This window comes from Silurus aristotelis (genome assembly GCF_946808225.1).
Source record: "Silurus aristotelis genome assembly, chromosome: 27".
NCBI lineage: Eukaryota > Metazoa > Chordata > Actinopteri > Siluriformes > Siluridae > Silurus > Silurus aristotelis.
The window spans coordinates 16,744,637-16,764,636 of NC_139600.1; the positions used below are offsets into that span (position 1 = coordinate 16,744,637).

General features: G+C 44.7%; 4 protein-coding genes across 13 annotated transcripts in view; 2 read left to right on the forward strand and 2 right to left on the reverse strand.

The window, feature by feature from the left end:
- Positions 1-14,912, reverse strand: part of slc34a2a (solute carrier family 34 member 2a) — a 24,515-nt gene extending 9,603 nt beyond the window's left edge. The window contains exon 1 of the mRNA XM_083533404.1: positions 14,897-14,912. The gene's annotated coding sequence lies outside the window, so the exon portion shown is untranslated. The remainder of the gene's footprint in view (positions 1-14,896) is intronic.
- Positions 934-3,656, forward strand: LOC310721477 (OCIA domain-containing protein 1). The gene is made up of 8 exons (XM_083533198.1): positions 934-1,096; positions 1,283-1,367; positions 1,629-1,682; positions 2,507-2,554; positions 2,643-2,793; positions 2,963-3,117; positions 3,261-3,392; positions 3,486-3,656. Exons 1-8 carry the CDS (start codon positions 1,046-1,048, stop codon positions 3,521-3,523), a joined length of 714 nt encoding a protein of 237 aa, XP_083389324.1. The 5' UTR covers positions 934-1,045; the 3' UTR covers positions 3,524-3,656.
- chic2 (cysteine-rich hydrophobic domain 2) lies at positions 4,326-10,709 on the forward strand. Its single transcript, XM_083533418.1, has 7 exons — positions 4,326-4,640; positions 5,985-6,039; positions 6,332-6,487; positions 6,585-6,641; positions 6,719-6,778; positions 7,435-7,513; positions 7,648-10,709. Exons 1-6 carry the CDS (start codon positions 4,504-4,506, stop codon positions 7,483-7,485), a joined length of 516 nt encoding a protein of 171 aa, XP_083389544.1. The 5' UTR covers positions 4,326-4,503; the 3' UTR covers positions 7,486-7,513; positions 7,648-10,709.
- On the reverse strand, positions 11,294-19,217 carry fip1l1b (FIP1 like 1b). Of its 10 annotated transcripts, none has more exons than XM_083533412.1 (17): positions 18,911-19,215; positions 18,529-18,586; positions 18,317-18,380; positions 16,780-16,886; positions 16,628-16,683; positions 16,327-16,437; positions 16,090-16,220; positions 14,744-14,856; positions 14,382-14,435; positions 14,032-14,131; positions 13,804-13,957; positions 13,422-13,448; positions 13,279-13,333; positions 12,527-12,582; positions 12,196-12,400; positions 11,928-12,071; positions 11,294-11,607 (listed from the first exon to the last, which is right to left on the reverse strand). In XM_083533412.1, the coding sequence occupies exons 1-17, from the start codon at positions 19,029-19,031 to the stop codon at positions 11,466-11,468; spliced, it is 1,698 nt and encodes a 565-aa protein (XP_083389538.1). In that variant the 5' UTR covers positions 19,032-19,215; the 3' UTR covers positions 11,294-11,465. The 10 variants fall into 10 exon arrangements, with proteins under 10 accessions (XP_083389538.1, XP_083389539.1, XP_083389537.1 ...); XM_083533413.1 differs by having other exon boundaries at positions 11,294-11,604; positions 12,527-12,585; XM_083533411.1 differs by having other exon boundaries at positions 12,527-12,585.
- Positions 19,218-20,000: the final 783 nt, after the last annotated feature.

The following is a 20,000-nucleotide window of genomic DNA, read 5'->3' on the forward strand; positions in this document are numbered from 1 at the left end:
CATGTGATTCATTAAAGGACAGATGACTAAATATATATATACAAAAGATCAAGCATAATGGAAATCTCTATTAGTCTGAAAGCATCTGGCTGCACACACACACACACACACACACACACACACACACACACCACACTAAATTTGTGAATGGAAAACAGAGTCACTACAGGAGGTTATTTGTGGCTGATGGATGCTCTGATTGGCTGATTTATGGGTCAAGTTTATTTTTTTTTTTTTATGTTTCTTGTGTCAGGTTTTTACTCAGTTCTTGTTTTTTTTGGATTGTGTGGATTATTTGGTTTGTGCTTTATTTCTTTGATTTCCTTCTTTTCTCTATTTATTTGTTGTTGTTTTTTACTTTGCAAATGAATAATGCAGCTTTCAACTGGCTTAAGTTTGTCTATTTGTCTGTAGGTGTAGTATGGGAGTGTAGTTTATAATGATATTTATTTTAACCAATCATGATCCAGACCTCATTAACACATTTACTGCACATAGTACAGCACCAGTGTGTACTGTTTAATGTGATATACTTATCATGGGGTTTAGATGTTGGACCTATAATCAAAAGGTCATGAGTTCAAATCCCAGCACCACCAAGTTGCCACTGTTGGGCCCTTGAGCAAGACCCCTAATTCTCAAGTGCTCTGTTGGGTAAAATAAGATAATAGTAAGTATGTAATGTGACGCTTTAAGGGTGAAAGGAGAATAAGCGGAATAAAAATCTGAATACACGTAAAGAAAATAAATTAAATAAAAGAAATTGGGACTCGTTATATTTTACTTTGTAACATTTACTGCTTCATAATTGTGTCTGTGTTGAGCGAGTTGCACAATATTAACGCCGTTTGCTGCCCCCGTGTGGTTTATAAGGGATTACGCGTGTAATATCGCGTACGATCCACCAGGTGTCAGTGTGGCGGTGAGTCACCCATATTAAACACCACTGAGGAAAAAAGCGTGTCGCGGATTTGACACTTCTGACCGAAGTGAGTGGAGAAGCAGTGGTTTATTATTAAAATTACTGAAGGAGAGGAAATGAAACATGGCTGAATCTTCTTCAGATTTCACAGAAAACAGCGCCGAGACCAAGCCGGTACGCGGGAGGGGCAGTGGGGGGTGAATACTCAGTTCCCATAGTGGTGTAGGAGCACTGAGTGATGCGGCCATGTTGGGCTTTATTATTATTAATAAGAGTATGTGTGTGTGTGTGTGTGTGTGTGTGTGTGTGTGTGTGTGTGTGTGTGTGTGTGTGTGTGTGTGTGTGTGTGTGTGTGTGTAGGCAGTGTTGGGAGCAGAATACAATCCCACAGAAGAGGAAAGAAGAGTGTTTAAACAGTGCGATTCAGAGAGCTTCTGGTACAGATGTGAGTTCACTGCGCATGCGCAATCACGACTGACCTCCTGTCTGATACATTAATTCTCTTATATTTATTTCGTTCATCACTTTTCTTTTAACTTCCATCTCTCTCACTCTGTCCCCCTCTCTCTCTGTCATCCTCCTTGTCTCCCCCCCCCCCCCCCCCCTCTCTCCCCCCCCCCCCTCTCTCACTCTCCCCCCCCCCCCCCTCTCTTCACCCCCCCCCCCCCCCTCTCTCTCTCTCTCTCTCTCTCTCTCTCTCTCTCAGCGGTACCGTTCTCAGTCAGTGGGATGGCCGTCACTCACATCCTGGTCACTAAAGGTGTGTAGTGTTTACTGTAGCACATGTTCACTGTGATGTACATTATAATAAATTAAATTAAATGAGAAGTAAATAAGAAGTTAATGAGATGTAAATAGGATTTAAATGAAACGTGAATGAGAAGCTAATGAGCAGTTAATGAGATGTAAAGTAAATGAGACATGAATGAGCTGTGATGTAAATGTGAAGTAAATGAGATGTAAATGAGATGTGATATAAATGAGATGTGAAGTAAATGATGTAAATGAGATGTGATGTAAATGAGATGTGATGTAAATGAGACGCGAATGAGATGTGAAGTAAATGTGATGTAAATAAGATGTGATGTAAATGAGAAGTAAATAAGATGTGATGTAAATGAGAAGTAAATGAGATGTGATGTAAATGAGACGTGAATGAGATGTGAAGTAAATGAGACGTGAATGAGATGTGATGTAAATGAGATGTGATGTAAATGGGACGCGAATGAGATGTGAAGTAAATGTGATGTAAATGAGATGTGATGTAAATGAGATGTGATGTAAATGAGATGTGATGTAAATGAGACGTGAATGAGATGTGAAGTAAATGAGACGTGAATGAGATGTGATGTAAATGAGATGTGATGTAAATGAGACGCGAATGAGATGTGAAGTAAATGTGATGTAAATGAGATGTGATGTAAATGAGAAGTAAATGAGATGTGATGTAAATGTGAAGTAAATGAGATGTGATGTAAATGAGAAGTAAATGAGATGTGATGTAAATGAGAAGTAAATGAGATGTGATGTAAATGAGACGTGAATGAGATGTGAAGTAAATGAGACTGGTGTTTATGTGATTAGGGAAGCTGACTGCATCTGGACGCTTCGGGTCTCTGCCAAAAGTTCTATGTGAGTTTTATTACACACTAATACACTAACATCATGTGTGTAGTGTGTATAGTGTGGGTACTGAGTGTGTGTGTGTGTGTGTGTGTAGTTGCTGGTATGTGTGGATACTTCGCAGGGAAGTTGTCCTACATGAAGACGTGTCAGCAGAAATTCTACAATTTGGAGAATTCACCAATCGCAGAAGCTCTTCGACAGAGACACCACCATCATCATCATCATCAGCAGCAGCGTCCATCACAGTGAGCGCACACACACACACACACACACACAAATATACAAAACTGCAAGACAGAACACATGTAGTTCCTGTTTACTGATAACTGTTCACCCCTTTTCCCTCCACCTCTCTCTCTCTTTCTCTCTCGCTTCACTCCTCTCTTTCTCTCTCTTTCTCCCCCCGGGGTGAAGGTTTGCTGCCCCTCGCTCGGAGCTCAGTGAGGATGAGGAGAAGCCTCGGTTTGGCGTGTTTCAGACGGAGAGCGCCTCTGATTCGTCTTATTCTCCTCCTGACTACAGCGACAGCAAACGCTCGTCCTCTGAACAACACGACTTTCACAGACACGGTACCTCACACTCCTCACACTCCTCACCCAGTCTTAACTTATTCTTTATAAATCCTCATCCCACTGTATCCAATCAGACCACCGGCTCCGTTAACCAATCAGAACACGGCGTTGGTCTAAATGACTGAGTCTTGGTGTTACAGCTCCGCGTGAAGAGGAAGAGGAGGAAGTGAAGAGGAAGCCCATCCTTTACGAGCAGCTCCGTAACAAGAACAGGGAGAACTACGACATCACACGGAACCAGAAACTAGATCGAGACACGCCCAAGAAGGAGGGTGAGAGCTGTCAATCAAACCCACGTTGTTATGGTAACGCAGCTGTGTGCTGTATATAAAACAGTTTACACCTCTCTCTCTCTCTGTGTGCAGTGAAGAAGAATAAATACGGCGACATGTTGGATGAGTGAGGAGTCCACGGGTGGACGAGTGCCATGAGAGAGCTGTACTCCGCGTGCGTGTGTGTGTGTGTGTGTGTGTGTGTGTGTGTGTGTGTGTGTGTGTGTGTTTCCTGGATTAATAATAAATGCTCTAAATTAAAAACTTATTGGGTGTTTTTTTTTTTTTACCTTTTTCACTCATAATCTCACAACCACAGGAAAGCGTACCCCCCCCCCCCCCCCCATTAAAGCTTTAACAAACAGGCATTTTCATCATTCCACTGTTAAACACCACACTGTTAGACTCCAAGCAGTAAATCATAAACTCAATAGAAAAAAATAGAAATAAAATCAATATTTTTCAGGCAGAAAAATCAATATTTTTCAGGCAGAAAGTACAGTACAGACATTACTATCCTAAATAAATCTCATTCTAAGAATCTCATCACATTATTAAACGCTTTGACATCATTAACATTATTAAGGAAATAAAAAGGTCTAACTTTAATAGTGTCTGCATTTGAAAACAGGGAGCAGAAAATCTTCTGCTGTAATTAATGATCTCAAAAGATTATTATTAGATTCAACATCGAAAAAAGGACCATTGTGATGAAATTCCTCAAACAGCTGAAACAAGAACAGCTGGAGAACAGCTGGAACAACTAAAGAACATTGTCTAAGATATTACGAGAACATGAACTTCAAATCTCGCGATAACAGGAAAGCGTATATTGACGTCTCTAACTGAACTGGGAATCTCGCGATAACACAACACATTCCCCCCCACCCGAAGGCCGACTGTCGTAATCTCGCGATAACACGGCCCGTTCTCGCAGCCAATCCGGGAAGTGCGGCGGATGTTGATTTTTTGCTCCGTGTGTTTTTTTGTTCCGCCAGAAAAATCTCCTTTTCTCCGGCGCTCCATGAAGCCACAGCTTTGGATACGAGACTTGTGAGTGTTGCGTGAGGGAAGCTGAGTCCCGCCCGGGGAGCGGGAGGCCGAGGCGGCCATGATGGAGGACTTTGATGAGATTTATGAGGAGGAGGAGGAGGAAGAGGAGGAGGATGAAGGCCGTGCGGCGGAAGAGCAGCTGCTTAAATTCGGCCCGGAGCCGGTGCTGGTGCGGGGAGCAGGCCGAGCCACCGTGTAAGTGATTCCGGGAAAAAAAGGAAAAGACCGCTGAGTGAAACCTCAAACACACACACAGCGGCGCTTTCGGTTTTTATTCGCTTCCGACCTATTTTCCGACAAGTCCCGCCCTCCTTGATTGTGATTGGTTGTGGTTTATCTCAACCTGGCTGCTGATTGGTTGACTGCTCTCGAGTATAACACAAGTAGCCAATCAAAGCATAAGAGGGGCGGGATGTACAGAAATACGGTATATTTAATAATAAACGTGTTTGTAATTTAATTAAATAGTTTTATTTAGATTAATAAAAGAAAAAAAGAAAAACATTTAAGAGACTATCAATGTTTATTATGATCAATAGTTCTAAATCCTATAAAGTTAAAATACCAAGTGAAAGAAATCAATGGCGATACCGAAGTCACTGTTACACAGTCTGGATGTAACCTCTATTTAACTCTCACATTTTATTTTTCTTTATAAATATTATTTTATTCTGCATCATTTTCTTTCTAATAATGGTGACAGAGCTCGTTCAGATTTACTGACTTTTGATTGGACGGTCAGAGAGCATCACTAGTCAGAGCTCGCAAACCGCATCTGTAGCAAAACTGCACAAACTCAAACGTACTCCTGTGGATTTAACCGACTGATGGAGGAGAAGAAAGTAATTTGGTCGCAGGACATTTACAAGACAGTTTTTAAGAAAAGCTGGACGTCATGAGAAAAGGTCGACCCAAACAGTTCAAAACAGTTGCTTTTTAATGAACCCTTTCTACCTGTGCGTTTCCTTTACTGCACAAAAACACAAAATTTGCCTTCGTTCTGAATACTCAGGAAAACCGTAGTGCAGGGAAGAACATACACAGGAACCCCAGGGTGATGTGAGGAGGTGAAGATCAGTGCTTCTGCTGGAGATGGTGTATGTGGAGGTGCAGTTGTGGCTCCAGTGAAAGGAGACGTGTTGAATTGTTTAGTGATGATGATCATTGTAACTGTATGAGATCCTGTGTGTGATGCAGCGCTCTGTTCTACTGCACTTCTCTATTATACTGATGTAGGAGGAGGATTATTTCAGGCAGAACATCTCTGGAGATCTGGAGGTGAAATACATGACCCTCTGTCCTGTCCCCACTATTAAAATCCTGGCTAGCTGACACATTCATTCCTTTAATTACACATTAATCACCTTTTATATAATACTGAATATACTGAATCGTCTGCGTGCTACAAAAATGCATTAAATGTAATTAAGAATGAAAAGGTAAAAATCAGCGTAACACCAGTGTGTAAAAATCATGAATTACAAACGAATGATCTTTAAAACAGGATTTTACATCACGCATGCTTTTCTTTGTTACTAGGTTCGGACTCAACAATAAATTCGAGACGGAGTTTCCTTCTGCACTCACGGGAAAGGTAAGAGAGAGAGAGAGAGAGAGAGAGAGAGAGAGAGAGAACATCTCACCCGTCTCACACCCAGACACGCTGCTCTTCTCCATCCATCACCTCCACATGCACACAGGAACCAAACAAACATCTGTGTGATAAAGTAAATAAACAATGTACAGCGCACACACACTCGCACTCTGTTAGAACACAAGCCGAACTATTGGGCATGAGCGCGGACTGTAGGACTGTAGGTATCTCTCGGGTGTGTGTGTGTGTGTTTCAGTGGTGTGTTTGTGCTGAATGTGGTGTTGGTGTGCAGGTGGCACCGGAGGAGTTTAAAGCCAGTATCAGTCGAGTGAACGGCTGTCTGAGGAAGACGCTGCCGGTGAACGTGCGCTGGCTGCTGTGTGGGTGTTTGTGCTGCTGCTGCACGCTGGGGCTCAGCCTGTGGCCCGTCATCTGCCTCAGCAAACGCGTCAGTCCACACACACACACACACACACACACACACACACACACTATTATCATTATGATCATAATTACCGTTTTTAATGTTCATTTTTCTTTTTCAGACACGCAGATCCATAGAGAAATTACTGGAGTGGGAGAACAACCGCCTTTATCACAAGGTGTGTGTGTGTGTGTGTGTGTGTGTGTGTGTTCTAATCTGTCAATTGTGTCTACTAATCATGTCTCTCTGTTGCAGCTGTGTTTGCACTGGAAGCTGAGTAAGAGGAAGTGTGAAACCAACAACATGATGGAATATGTAAGTTCATCTCCAGTCTGAGAGAGAGATAGAGAGAGATATGTAGAGAGAGAGAGAGAGAGAGAGAGAGAGAGATGCATTGGCAATATGAATAATTAAAATTGGCATACCAATAAAGCAACCTTTAGATCTTAAATCTTGTCAGACAGACACAGAGCGAGAGAGCAACAGCCACAGTGAGTCAGTCAGACAGCCACAGTGAGTCAGTCAGACAGCCACAGTGAGTCAGTCAGACAGCCACAGTGAGTCAGTCAGACAGCCACAGTGAGTCAGTCAGACAGCCACAGTGAGTCAGTCAGACAGCCACAGTGAGTCAGTCAGACAGCCACAGTGAGTCAGTCAGACAGCCACAGTGAGTCAGTCAGACAGCCACAGTGAGTCAGTCAGACAGCCACAGTGAGTCAGTCAGACAGCCACAGTGAGTCAGTCAGACAGCCACAGAGAGATACAGAGTCAGACATACAGACGTGCAGAGATTTAGACAGTGAGACTTGGAGTCAAAAATACAGACAGATCTCTGTCTGTCTCCGTCTTTCTGTCTGACATGAATATCTATATAACTGAAAGTGAATAAGTGAGTCTGAGCTGTACATTCTCTCTCTCTCTCTCTCTCTCTCTCTCTCTCTCTCTCTCTCTCTCTCTCTCTCTGTGTGCAGGTTATCTTAATAGAGTTTCTTCCCAAGATTCCCATCTTCAGGCCGGATTAGCAGCCGCTCACGCTGTGCTCTGCCTAAGGTGCCTTCCTCTGGTACTCTCTCTCTCTCTCTCTCTCTCTCTCTCTCTCCGGACTATAAACTCCCCTGATATGCACATAAACATGCATATAAACACATAAATACACATGTATACGCTGCTTCTCCCTCACTCAGTGCTGTTTACACCCCTGTGTAATTACCACCCACCCACTCGACTGCCCCCACAAACCCCCCACCCGCTACGTTCAGAGCCAACGGAGAGAACACTGTGGTCCAACAGCACAAGGCTCTGAGTCGTCAGACGTCTAGACAACAGGACGGAAGATCGAGGGGTTCCCATGGCAATGGATCATCGACAAAACGAAAATGACGCCCGCCCTCAGCACTGTGCAAACATTATCGGCGAATTAAAAGTGTAAAGGGACGGAGCTACTGTTTGATCGGCCAATCAGAAAACAGGACTGTGTGACATCACTACGGTATAATCACTCACCTGAGGTACTTTCTCAGGGAGCTTGTGTTTGCGCTAGCTCCTGCTTGACATGTTAGGTGATAATGTAAGCAAAGCTGTCTGGATGTACTGAGGTAGCTTAGCTAACTAGCATGGCTGTGATCGCTGAACTAAATTCATGCTAACACTTCTTTTTGCTATGTGCAAACGCCCATTGTCCTCCAAAATACCTCGCTAGGCACAGGTGTCTGCTAGGTATGTTTTCATGCTAGCAAGCCATCCCATAATGAGTTTTTTTCCCTCATCATAAACAGTTCACCAGGACATAGATATTTCAAAATAAAAAAGTGGCCCCAATACTACAATTTAGCACCAATGCAAAGCCATGTCAGCGATCTTACCTAGCTACCCAACGCCCAGACAGCGGCTGCTAATCTGAGGTGACGTTTATGTTAGCAAACTGGATTCAGCTCACTGAAGTGGTTATGTAACTTATTAAACCTAGCAGGAATAAAACTAGCATTTTATGCTAACCGGGAAGTAACGTCACACGATCGAGTTCGCGATCCGACCCGAAGACACTCCACAAAGTACACAATTCTCCATTTTCCCTCCATCAGCAAACCCGAAAGAGACAATCACACGCCGGCTGCTAATCCAGGACCGATGAAGTGTACTGAAAAGAGTGAGACTTTTCCGGAAGGTTCAGGAGGCAGCCGGATTCCTAACGCAGCACAGGACGGATTATTATATTATTCATTTTTATTTAAAAAATGCTTGTGAAAGGTTTATAAAAAAACCCAAAACCATCCACTCATAGGGGAGGTGAGGAGGAAACTAGGCTGTGTCTCAAATCACCTGCAGGGTTTTATTTTAGACATTGCTAGCATGCTAACATGTGACACAACCCGGTTAGCCACCTAACTTCACAAATCTCATGTATGGACTCAATACAGTGTCTTCTCAATGTACACGTTTCAGCACCAGGTGTGCACTGTGTGTGATTTGAGACGCAGCCCCGTATCTTGCTAACTGCTAGTACATTTAGTAACGTTATTGTTTTTTTTCCCCCATAAAAATATTTTTCTTTATGGAAGTTATATCACAAAGACAGTTTTTGGTATAACCTGAGGAAAAATTCACACATTTTACCTCAGAAAACCGAATATTACAGCCAGCATCGCTAACTAGCATAGCATGTCTTAATTTTTCACATTTCTGTCAGGAACATGGCAACATTTCACACTAAAACGTCTTTGGGGTACATCCAGTACGTCCAGACCATCCAGATCATGACTTCAAAACGTTTTGGTTTTTAGATCCCGCTAGCCATGACCGATTATGCTAACAAGTCACAAAATGCTAGCTAGCAGGACACCTAGCTAATTTGTTTAACTTTTATTTGACTCTAATGTACTGTTTTATTTAGCAATGCAGCTAATTGTGATCGCACGCCACAGATACGGTGTCGTTTCTCCTCCCGTGGGACGAGTTTGAGTCATTGAGCTCACACAAGCCTTTAGTTTTATTTTTTTACGTTTTTTAGCGTTGTTTACCTGCTCGCTTCAAAGAGCAACTAAAGTTCAACTCCTTTGTGTGTGTGTGTGTGTGTGTGTGTTTGTGTTTTTCTGAGGAAAAAACAATCAATTTAACTGCTGTGGTAAAGAAAAAAAACTCAATAAAATGCCTCTTTTAGGTCAGAGTTCAATGTCTGATCTTATTAAAAGAGAAAATTGGACAAAAAAACATCTGAGCCTTTATAACTAAATGTAGTAGTTTAGCGCTGAGGCTATGATGCTAATTCAGCTAATACTTGATCAAAGATTTAAACATCACCTGAAAAGTGTTTTATGGAGGTGGAGACCTGCACGTTCTTTTATTTTCCCTATGGAACAGACTCTTTAATGTAACGATCTGAAGATTTCCTTTGAACAAACTAATGTATAAATGTCCTACAGACTTTATTTACATTATAAAATCCTCCCTCAGCATGAAGAACAGCTTCTCACACACTCAGAATCCCGACAGATCGTTCCTCTAAACGTTCAGCTGAAATACTTTGCCGTGTCTCATGGAAAACCCTCCAGAGATGTTCTTCACTAGTTGGAGATGTTTCTTGTTCATCTCTGAGCAGTTTAGTGGGATTTAGGTGCGGTGACTGAGCAGGTGGTTCCATGATAGATATCACTCCAGACTTCTGTTTACTCTCTAACACTCACAGAACTTCAGATGATCGTCTTGTTCTGTGGTGAATTCGGTTCCAATGAGCCGCAGTCTAGACCGAACTGCATGGTGTGGAATGGGAGCCATGTTGGTTCACTTTCTGGAACCTTCCCTGCTCCAAAACAACTCCAAACCATGAAAGTTCCACCTCCATGTGTGTGTGGGGGTGAGGCAGTCTGATCACATCTTCTCTCCTGTTCTCCAGCTTACACAAGTTCTTCTGATAGACACACAAACGTCACATTTGGACTCCACAGAACTTTTCAACTCTGTTACTTCTTTTCAATCCAATTACTGTGTTTTTGCTTTTTGATTGAGTTTGTCGTATAGAAAAAGAAGAAAACATGCACGTCAGCACGGTGTAGATTTGAGCATTCAGACGGATTTGGAAATCAGGAAAAAAAACGACTACACTTTTGCCCAGCAGGTTTAAACTGTGTGTGTATGAGTGTTTGATGTTTTGTTTTTTTTGGACCATGTCTTTATATTCACACCTTCTTATTATTCTTTTGTTTGTTTAAAGAATATTTCAATACTGTGGAATAAAGTACAAATACACCTGTGTGTGTGTGTGTGTGTGTGTGTGTGTGTGTGTGTGTGTGTGTGAGCTATCCAACAAGTGCCAAAATTTAGGACCAAAAGGAGGTAAGAATGAAGAAATGAGAACAGAGAAAAAAGAAAGGAGGGGGAAATGTGAGAGGAATATGACATGTATATAGAAAAAGATAAGAAACGAGAGAATAAGTCAGACGAGATAGAAGGAAAGAGTGAAAGGAGAAGAGAGAAAGCACAAGCTATGGAAGCTGTACCGTGCAGCTGTGATTCATTATTCAGAAGAAGCTGAAGACCACGTTCCTGATGTCTTCTGGGATGTAACTCTCTGTGTGTGTGTGTGTGAGAGAGAGAGAGAGAGAGAGGGAGGGATTTGGGACACGCCCACAGCAGAATTCATTGCACCTTCTCCAGATATCAATAGATACAACGGTAAGTGGTTACATTTTTGTGATCAAAGTCATGACTCTGCCTCCAATGTATTTAACCCCGCCCACTTCACGCTGGCATCAGTCCCTAACAGGATAAACACAGGTGCAGGTCATCTCACTGGTCTAGACTTCACCACACCAGACAGGACTCAGATTACAGAAATTACCAAATACCTTTTTTTAATCCAACAAATCAAAGATCTACACAGGACCTGGATGAAATACATGAGAACAAAGAGAAGAACTAAAATGGAACATTTACTACAAACAAGTACAGAGGGTTCAGTTTCTGCTGGCATGAGGAGCACGGTTCAGAGCTAGACGTGATGAGACGTCTACTCCATGGCGTCCTGGTTCTCCTGGTCGGCGGCTCGCTCCTCACTCGGCTCTTTGCCTTCTTTACTTCTCTTGGACTTCTTATGTTTGTGTCTGCGATGGCCGTCACCTTCCTCACTGTCATGCCTTCTTCTGCTACTGCTGAGGGAGGGGAAGAAACGGGAGAGAGAGATGGGAGAGGGAGAGAGGGACGAGTCTCAGATATGCATCATCTCTATTAACACTGCAGTAAAGGGGTGTGGCGTCTGAGTATGTCCTAAATAAACAAACATGAGGCAGGACAGGGAACGTAGTGATCAATCCCCTGAAAAGGGTGTGGCCACCATAGACAAGACTCCTGATGTAGGGGGTGTGGCCACCATAGACATGACTCCTGATGTAGGGGGTGTGGCCACCATAGACATGAGATGACGTGTGTGTGTGTGTGTGTGTGTGTGCGCGCGCGCGCGCGCTTGTGTTACCTGCGTGAAGACTTGTGCCTTCCCTCCTCTTTCTCTCGGTGTCTCCTCTCACGATGTCTCTCCTCTTTCTCTCTGCTTGATCGCTCCCGATGCCTCTCATAGCCGCGGTCTCCGTAGTCACGGTAACGGTAGCGCTCCTCATCACTGCGTGTTTGTGTGTGAGAAAAACAGGAAAGTTTTAAAGAAACCGTCTGAATGAGTTATTCACTTATATAATCATCATCATCATCATCATCATCATGGTCCTAAGCACGGAGGTGTATCTCACCTGTTGTAGGCAATGGTCGAGGGACTATGCTCTCGTTCTCGCTCTCTCTCTCTCTCCCGGTCGTGTCCTCGCTCCCGCGTCCTCTCCCTCTCTCTCTCCTTCTCTCTTTCCTTCTCTCGCCTGGGGTAATAATCCCACTGCTTTGAGTTGTCTATCATCCCGGGCCAGTTGTTCACAGGCCCCTGCATGGGGGGCGGGTAAGCACCTGAGGACACACACACACACACACGCACACGCACACGCACACGCACACGCACACGCACACGCACTTCAGAAGGTTTTAACAGTGGAATATTTGCTATGATTTGCGACAAACACAAACTGAACTGACCGGGAGGGAAAGAGTACGGAGTGACAGGACGGCAGTCGTATCCCCCAGGATGCCCGCTGCTGGAGAAAATAGAAGTTTTCACAATAATCCACATCGACATCATGAACATCAATCATCTCATCATAAAGATCAATTCTGTTGCGCATTGGCACACATCTCTCGTCTTTTCATCGAACAGGCTGCAAAATTATACATGCAACGCTAAGATATAGAGTAAAGGTCGAGCAATTGATCAGTTTTGCCGATTAATCTGCAACGATAGTTGATTGCTGGAACTATCGGAAAAAATCCATGCCGGTAGTTTTTCCGGGTTGCATTATACAGTACGAGAGTGGCCTCTAGAGGCGAATCACTGACACCACATGCTATTTATTTGAAGTGTATTCTTTTTATAATAAATTTTTAATTTAAATGTTTTTATTTATTTGGAGTGTCACATTTTGTTTCAGTTTAAATGTCATATTCCGTCATATTTATTAAAATTTGATTTAGCACATTTTCATGATTTAGTAGTTTTCTTTTTGTAATAAAGCTGAGTACTATTTGTTTTATTGAGTTTTTTTTTTTTTTAGCCATTTTATCGGTTGATTAATCGGTTATCATCGAATACAATCCAAACTAACTATCAGTATTATCCACTCTTGATTGTCCTCTAGTAAAGAGTCTAACCCAAAAAAAACAACTAAACACAAAATGTATAAAAGGCCCCACACACACTGAGACTCTAAACTTCAATTGAACGACAGACTTACTTGTCTAACGTTGGCATAAGTGAAGGGGGCGGGCCACTGGGAGGAGGCGGGAAACCTGGGATACAATCACAGAAATACATAAAACGTTCACAAACACTGCAAAATATTAAGCGTGTGTGTAGAGTTGGTAAAAGAGAACGTACCGGGAGGAGGGACGGTGATGGGGAGTCCTGCGAGGAGCGAGAGAAACGAGTTAAAAACGAGAAGAAAAGCAGTGTATAACTAGCAGAAAGCGATGGAAGTAGGCTAATCTGAACTGGTGCCATTTACAGTATTTACAGTAGTCGTGATACTCCGGTATCATATACACACACACACACACACACACACACACACACACACACACACACACACACACTACACTCACAGTACACAGTACAGAATTCGGAAATACTACTCAGAATTGCAGGAATTTGTAGTCAAATCTCAAAGACATTTTCCAACTTCTGATTTAAATACTGTGTTCGACAGAGAGAGAGAGAGAGAGAGAGAGAGAGAGAGAGAGAGAGAGAAAAAGAGACTCACTTGGTGGAGGGATAAGGGGTGGGGCCTGGCTAACAGGGGGTGGGGGTAGGAAAGGAGGCGGAGGCATGTTTGGAGGGAGGGGCCCTGGGGGGAAGAAGGCCGGGAGTTTGGCGGGCGTGGCCTCAGCTTCGGGGGTGGTGTGTTCGGAGATCACCTGCAAACAGGATAAAACCATGTTTCTGAGATGTCATACGTGTGTGTGTGTGTAAGAAATAGTGTGTGCGTTACCTGGATGTTGTTTCCCTCCAGATTGTGTCGGCGTCGCCCCTCCACCCGGCTGATGGTGGCTGTTTGTCCACCAATTACATCAATGGTCCCAGTAGGTTTCCTGCAACACACACACACACACACTTTTTTTTTACCTAATACGTTCATTATAAATCATATATTTTTGCATTTATATCCATTCATAGGAAAAACAAACAGAACACACTCCTGCATCTCAGTGGTTTCTTCAACAAAATAAAAACAAAAAAAAAAGAACGTAATGAAAACCAAATAAATGACTGGATTTTTAAAACCCTGTGGAGGAAAAAAAAAATAGTCAAGAAACCACACCCATGGCCACACCCACTTACGTATAATAGGGCGTGTCTTGGGATGCAGGCCCCGCCCACTGTGGAGGGGATATCCTAAGAGGGCATATGAGTAAGGGGAAGACAGGCAGAAAAGTTACAGCCTCCGCACACACGCGCGCGCACGCACACACACACACACAGGGTATAACGATACACACACACACACACACACACACACACACACACACACACACACACACACAAACACATTGGCATAATTAAGACGACAAAGTAATGAGCCATGAGTGTCAATACCTAGACAATTAAAATACAGCTCAGACTGCGTGCGTATGTGTGTGTGTGTGTGTGTGTGTGTGTGTGTGTGTGTGTGTGTGTGTGTGTGTATGTGTGTATGTGTATACCTGGACGGGTTCAGGCCGGGCTTGTACATGTTCGATGGGGTGGTAAAGTCTGGTTTAGGAACGTGAGCAGGAAGTGCAGCCTCTTTATCGTTCCCGGTCCTGCCCTGCTGCACCTGAGCGTGAAAACACACACACACACACACACACACACACACACACACAAACACACACACACAAACACACACACACAAACACAAACACACACAAACACAAACACAAACACAAACACACACAAAAGTCACAACAGTGCAGGAGAACACAGGAACTACAGAAAGATACAGGAGATACAGTGGGGAGGATACAGGAGAGGTACAGGGGGAGGATACAGGAGATACAGTGGGGTGGATACAAGAGAGGTACAGGGGGAGGATACAGGAGAGGTACAGGGGGAGGATACAGGAGAGGTACAGGGGGAGGATACTATTATAGGTACAGGGGGTGGATACAGGAGAGGTACAGGGGGAGGATACAGGAGAGGTACAGGGGGAGGATACAGGAGAGGTACAGGGGGAGGATACAGGAGAGGTACAGGGGGAGGATACAGGAGAGGTACAGGGGAAGGATACAGGAGAGGTACAGGGGGAGGATACAGGAGAGGTACAGGGGGAGGATACAGGAGAGGTACAGGGGGAGGATACAGGAGAGGTACAGGGGGAGGATACAGGAGAGGTACAGGGGGAGGATACAGGAGAGGTACAGGGGGAGGATGCAGGAGAGGTACAGGGGGAGGATACAGGAGAGGTACAGGGGGAGGATACAGGAGAGGTACAGGGGGAGGATACAGGAGAGGTACAGGGGGAGGATACAGGAGAGGTACAGGGGGAGGATACAGGAGAGGTACAGGGGGAGGATGCAGGAGAGGTACAGGGGGAGGATACAGGAGAGGTACAGGGGGAGGATGCAGGAGAGGTACAGGGGGAGGATACAGGAGAGGTACAGGGGGAGGATACAGGAGAGGTACAGGGGGAGGATACAGGAGAGGTACAGGGGGAGGATACAGGAGAGGTACAGGGGGAGGATGCAGGAGAGGTACAGGGGGAGGATACAGGAGAGGTACAGGGGGAGGATGCAGGAGAGGTACAGGGGGAGGATACAGGGCACAGGACAACCGAAAAGGACACGAAAACGATAAGGGGACAGCCATTAAGGAGAAAAAGTGGGAGATAATGGGATGATTTGGCAACTAGCAATGATGACAGGTGATGATAACGAAGGGACTGAAGAGAGAATTATGGGACAGGGAATGAAAAGAATAAAGAAAGAATTGTGGGAAATGGGACGATTACAGTATGGGGACAAATAGAGGACGATACCGGGATGGGTGATGAGGGGACATTTGGACATACAGAAATCTTGCTGGTAGCAGAGCTGATGTTGATGGAGTCGAGGCCCATACGCAGCCGCTTCTGCTTCTCACAGTACGCCTTCCAACTTTCCTCGTTAAAGCCGTAATTAAAGTAGTCCGACAAATCAGCACCTAAACACATACACACATAAGCAACACACTCACTTGCTTATGCTTAGCTTATCGGCAGCCATATATTTCTCAGCTGCCTAGCAACATCGTTAATGATAACACACACCAGGTTTTCTCCAGGGCTTTTCCTCAAAGGACTCCACGTCCACCTCCAGAACTGGGACGCCGTTGATGCTGCCTGGGGCATCGAGATCAACACCTTTCACCTTTGCTCCCACTAAAACACACCCACACAGAAAGTTATACAGGAAGTAGCTCCATTACACACCATCATACAGTCAATTAGTATAAACTTAGTTCTCATTCAGAGTATTTTTCATTTAAATGAATGCATGGACAGACGGGTGGACAGATAGGACAGGTGAATGAATGTATGGACAGGTGGATTATCCAGATGGATGGAGTACCGTATGGTCTGCTGCCGGTCTTTATGTTCAGATTCACCGGCGCTGCTCCGTACGTTCTGTAAGCGGAAACATGTCTCAGCGTAAATTCAGCTCATAAATAAAGAGTGTAGGAAATAATCCTCTGGGAGGACAGATGTCTGTCTCCGACTCACGTGTACTGTGGAGCGCCGGTCTTGATGTCACCGATGGTAACGCGGACGTCATCGTCGTCGTCGTCGCTGTCACTCTCGCTGTCCTCATTGTCCCCCTGTGCCTCCTCCTGAGTAGGGAATTTATTTTTGTTTTATTTAGATAAGAGTTTTAGAGAACACTTGCTTTAATCATGGTGCATTTCAGGGACCTGAACCCCAAACTAACCCCTGAGGAGCCCAAACCCAAAACTTACCACCAAAAACCTGAACCCCACACTAACCACCAATCTACCCCCCAGAGGACCCGTACCCCAAACTAACCCCCAATCTACCCCTCCAGAGGACCCGTACCCCAAACTAACCCCCAATCTACCCCTCCAGAGGACCCGTACCCCAAACTAACCCCCAATCTACCCCCCCTAGAGGACCCTTACCCCAAACTAACCCCCAATCTACCCCTCCAGAGGACCCGTACCCCAAACTAACCCCCAATCTACCCCTCCAGAGGACCCGTACCCCAAACTAACCCCCAATCTACCCCCCCTAGAGGACCCGTACCCCAAACTAACCCCCAATCTACCCCCAGAGGACCCGTACCCCAAACTAACCCCCAATCTACCCCTCCAGAGGACCCGTACCCCAAACTAACCACCAATCTACCCCCCAGAGGACCCGTACCCCAAACTAACCCCCAATCTACCCCTCCAGAGGACCCGTACCCCAAACTAACCACCAATCTACCCCCCAGAGGACCCGTACCCCAAACTAACCCCCAATCTACCCCCCCAGAGGACCCGTACCCCAAACTAACCCCCAATCTACCCCTCCAGAGGACCCGTACCCCAAACTAACCCCCAATCTACCCCTCCAGAGGACCCGTACCCCAAACTAACCCCCAATCTACCCCCCCTAGAGGACCCTTACCCCAAACTAACCCCCAATCTACCCCCAGAGGACCCTTACCCCAAACTAACCCCCAATCTACCCCCAGAGGACCCGTACCCCAAACTAACCCCCAATCTACCCCTCCAGAGGACCCGTACCCCAAACTAACCCCCAATCTACCCCCCCTAGAGGACCCTTACCCCAAACTAACCCCCAATCTACCCCCAGAGGACCCTTACCCCAAACTAACCCCCAATCTACCCCCAGAGGACCCTTACCCCAAACTAAACCCCCAATCTACCCCCCAGAGGCCCCGTACCCCATAATAACACCCAATCTACCCCCCCAGAGGACCCGTACCCCATAATAACCCCCAATCTACCCCCCAGAGGACCCGTACCCCAAACTAACCCCCAATCTACCCCCCAGAGGACCCGTACCCCAAACTAACCCCCAATCTACCCCCCAGAGGACCCGTACCCCAAACTAACACCCAATCTACCACCCCCAGAGGACCCTTACCCCACACTAACCCCCAATCTACCCCCCCTCAGAGGACCCTTACCCCAAACTAACCCCCAAACTTACCACCAAGGACCTGCCAAATTTCTAAACAAACTAAATCCTGAATAAATTCCAAACAAATCACTATTGGAAAGGCTGGATGAACTACCTGACTGGCCATTCCATTCCCATTGCTGTTCTCCTCGGGTGCAGCAGCAGGTGCAGAGGGGGTGCTACAGAACACACACACACACACACACACACACACACACACACACACACACACACACACACACACACACACAGTACAGACATTATGAACTGTTTCACTATCACACATAATCAACAACTCAACCTACAGAGTATGAGATGTGTTCTCACCTGACAGCAGCTGTGAGTTTGGCTTCTTCCTCCTCGGTCTCCTTGTTTTCTCCTTCATCTGCAGGACAGATCCAGAACACAGTGATACAAATGTACATCAATTGTGCATCATCTAAAGAACAACATATATATATATATATATTTCTGATTGCTTTGCTTGGTCTTAGTATGGCTATTACTGATATAGAACGCATTACAAATACCGGTATCCAGTGATAAATGATATACCGTGCAGCCCCCTGATCACAAACCCAGGCTTTAGTGCTTAGAATCGTAATGCGAGAATGTTTGAATGTAGAAATTGAGTGTAAAATAGATCAGAGAATAAATATTTCCAGACTGAGTGTGAAGTTGATGAGGATTAATGGGAGAAGAGTCTCACCGCCGTACAGCCATTCCTCCTCCTCATCCCCAGCAGAAGCCTCCGACACCGACACCGCCACCGCTGCTGCCGCCGCGGCCACCGCCGCCGCTGCTGTTTTCTCCGCTTCCTCCGCGGACATTATTATTTACTTAATTTTCACTTCACCTGAAGGAATAAAAAAAAATACGCGGGAAAGAAAATGTCCGACTCTGAGACAAATCGCCTCAGACTGACATCCGCGCGCACAGAGCCGGAGATCACCTACAGAGAGAACGCATGAAGGAGTAAACACTCCGCACTTCCGCCTAACGCCGCACTATTGCGCAGGAAGTGAGCGTTGCCAAATATGTGACTTCCGGTGCAGACGTGAACGCAATAAAAATCTGAATTTTTGGCTTTTAACCCGACAATCATAAACAGAATAAAAATATCCAAATAATTTCTGACTTACATAATAATTATTCCGCTGAAAATGTGCCCGATTATGCTTTTAAACGCAGGTAGATATATTGAAGATAAATTTAGCTACAAGTATTGATATTGACATAGTATTTAACATTGTGTTTAAATTTATAAAAATAATTAGAGAAAGAGAGAGTTATGGACGAGTGTGTATAAAATGACAATATTTTCATCCAAATATAAGAAATATTCCAGACCGGAAGTCAGATTTCTAAAAAGATTATTTCTAAGCATCTGCTGGCATTTAAGTAACCAAGATATTGATTTATTCATTATGTATGAATATTATTAATTTATTATACCCTCTTTGTGCCTCTCAAAAGTCCAGACATAAATAAGACTATACATTTATATATAGACAAAACAATACTGATTAAATAAGAACAAAATCTTCTTCTTTCGGTTTCTCCCATTAGGGGGCGCCACAGCAGATCATCTGTCTCCATTTCCCCCTGTTCTCTACATCTGCCTCTTTTAAACCAACTACCTGCATGTCTTCTCTCACCACATCCATAAACCTCCTCCTTGTTCTTCCTCTTTTTCTCCTTCCTGGTGTCTCCATCCTCAGCATTCTCCTACTGATATACCCCATGTCCCTCCTCTGCACATGTCCAAACCTTCTCAATCTCACCTCCCTCACCTTGTC

Bases quoted from the DNA above. Each gene is read 5' to 3' on its own strand.
- LOC310721477 (XM_083533198.1), top strand. From the start codon at position 1,046: ATGGCTGAATCTTCTTCAGATTTCACAGAAAACAGCGCCGAGACCAAG. The intron at 1,368-1,628 runs GTGAGTTCACTG...TCTCTCTCTCAG, and splicing joins AGAGAGCTTCTGGTACAGAT to CGGTACCGTTCTCAGTCAGT. The intron at 3,393-3,485 runs GTGAGAGCTGTC...CTCTGTGTGCAG, and splicing joins AGACACGCCCAAGAAGGAGG to TGAAGAAGAATAAATACGGC.
- chic2 (XM_083533418.1), top strand. From the start codon at position 4,504: ATGATGGAGGACTTTGATGAGATTTATGAGGAGGAGGAGGAGGAAGAG. The intron at 6,642-6,718 runs GTGTGTGTGTGT...TCTCTGTTGCAG, and splicing joins ACAACCGCCTTTATCACAAG to CTGTGTTTGCACTGGAAGCT. The intron at 6,779-7,434 runs GTAAGTTCATCT...CTCTGTGTGCAG, and splicing joins CCAACAACATGATGGAATAT to GTTATCTTAATAGAGTTTCT.
- fip1l1b (XM_083533406.1), bottom strand. From the start codon at position 19,031: ATGTCCGCGGAGGAAGCGGAGAAAACAGCAGCGGCGGCGGTGGCCGCG. The intron at 18,587-18,910 runs GTGAGACTCTTC...TCTGTCCTGCAG, and splicing joins GGAGGAATGGCTGTACGGCG to ATGAAGGAGAAAACAAGGAG. The intron at 13,449-13,803 runs GTGAGTCTCTTT...CGCTCCTCGCAG, and splicing joins ACCCCTTATCCCTCCACCAA to GACTCCCCATCACCGTCCCT.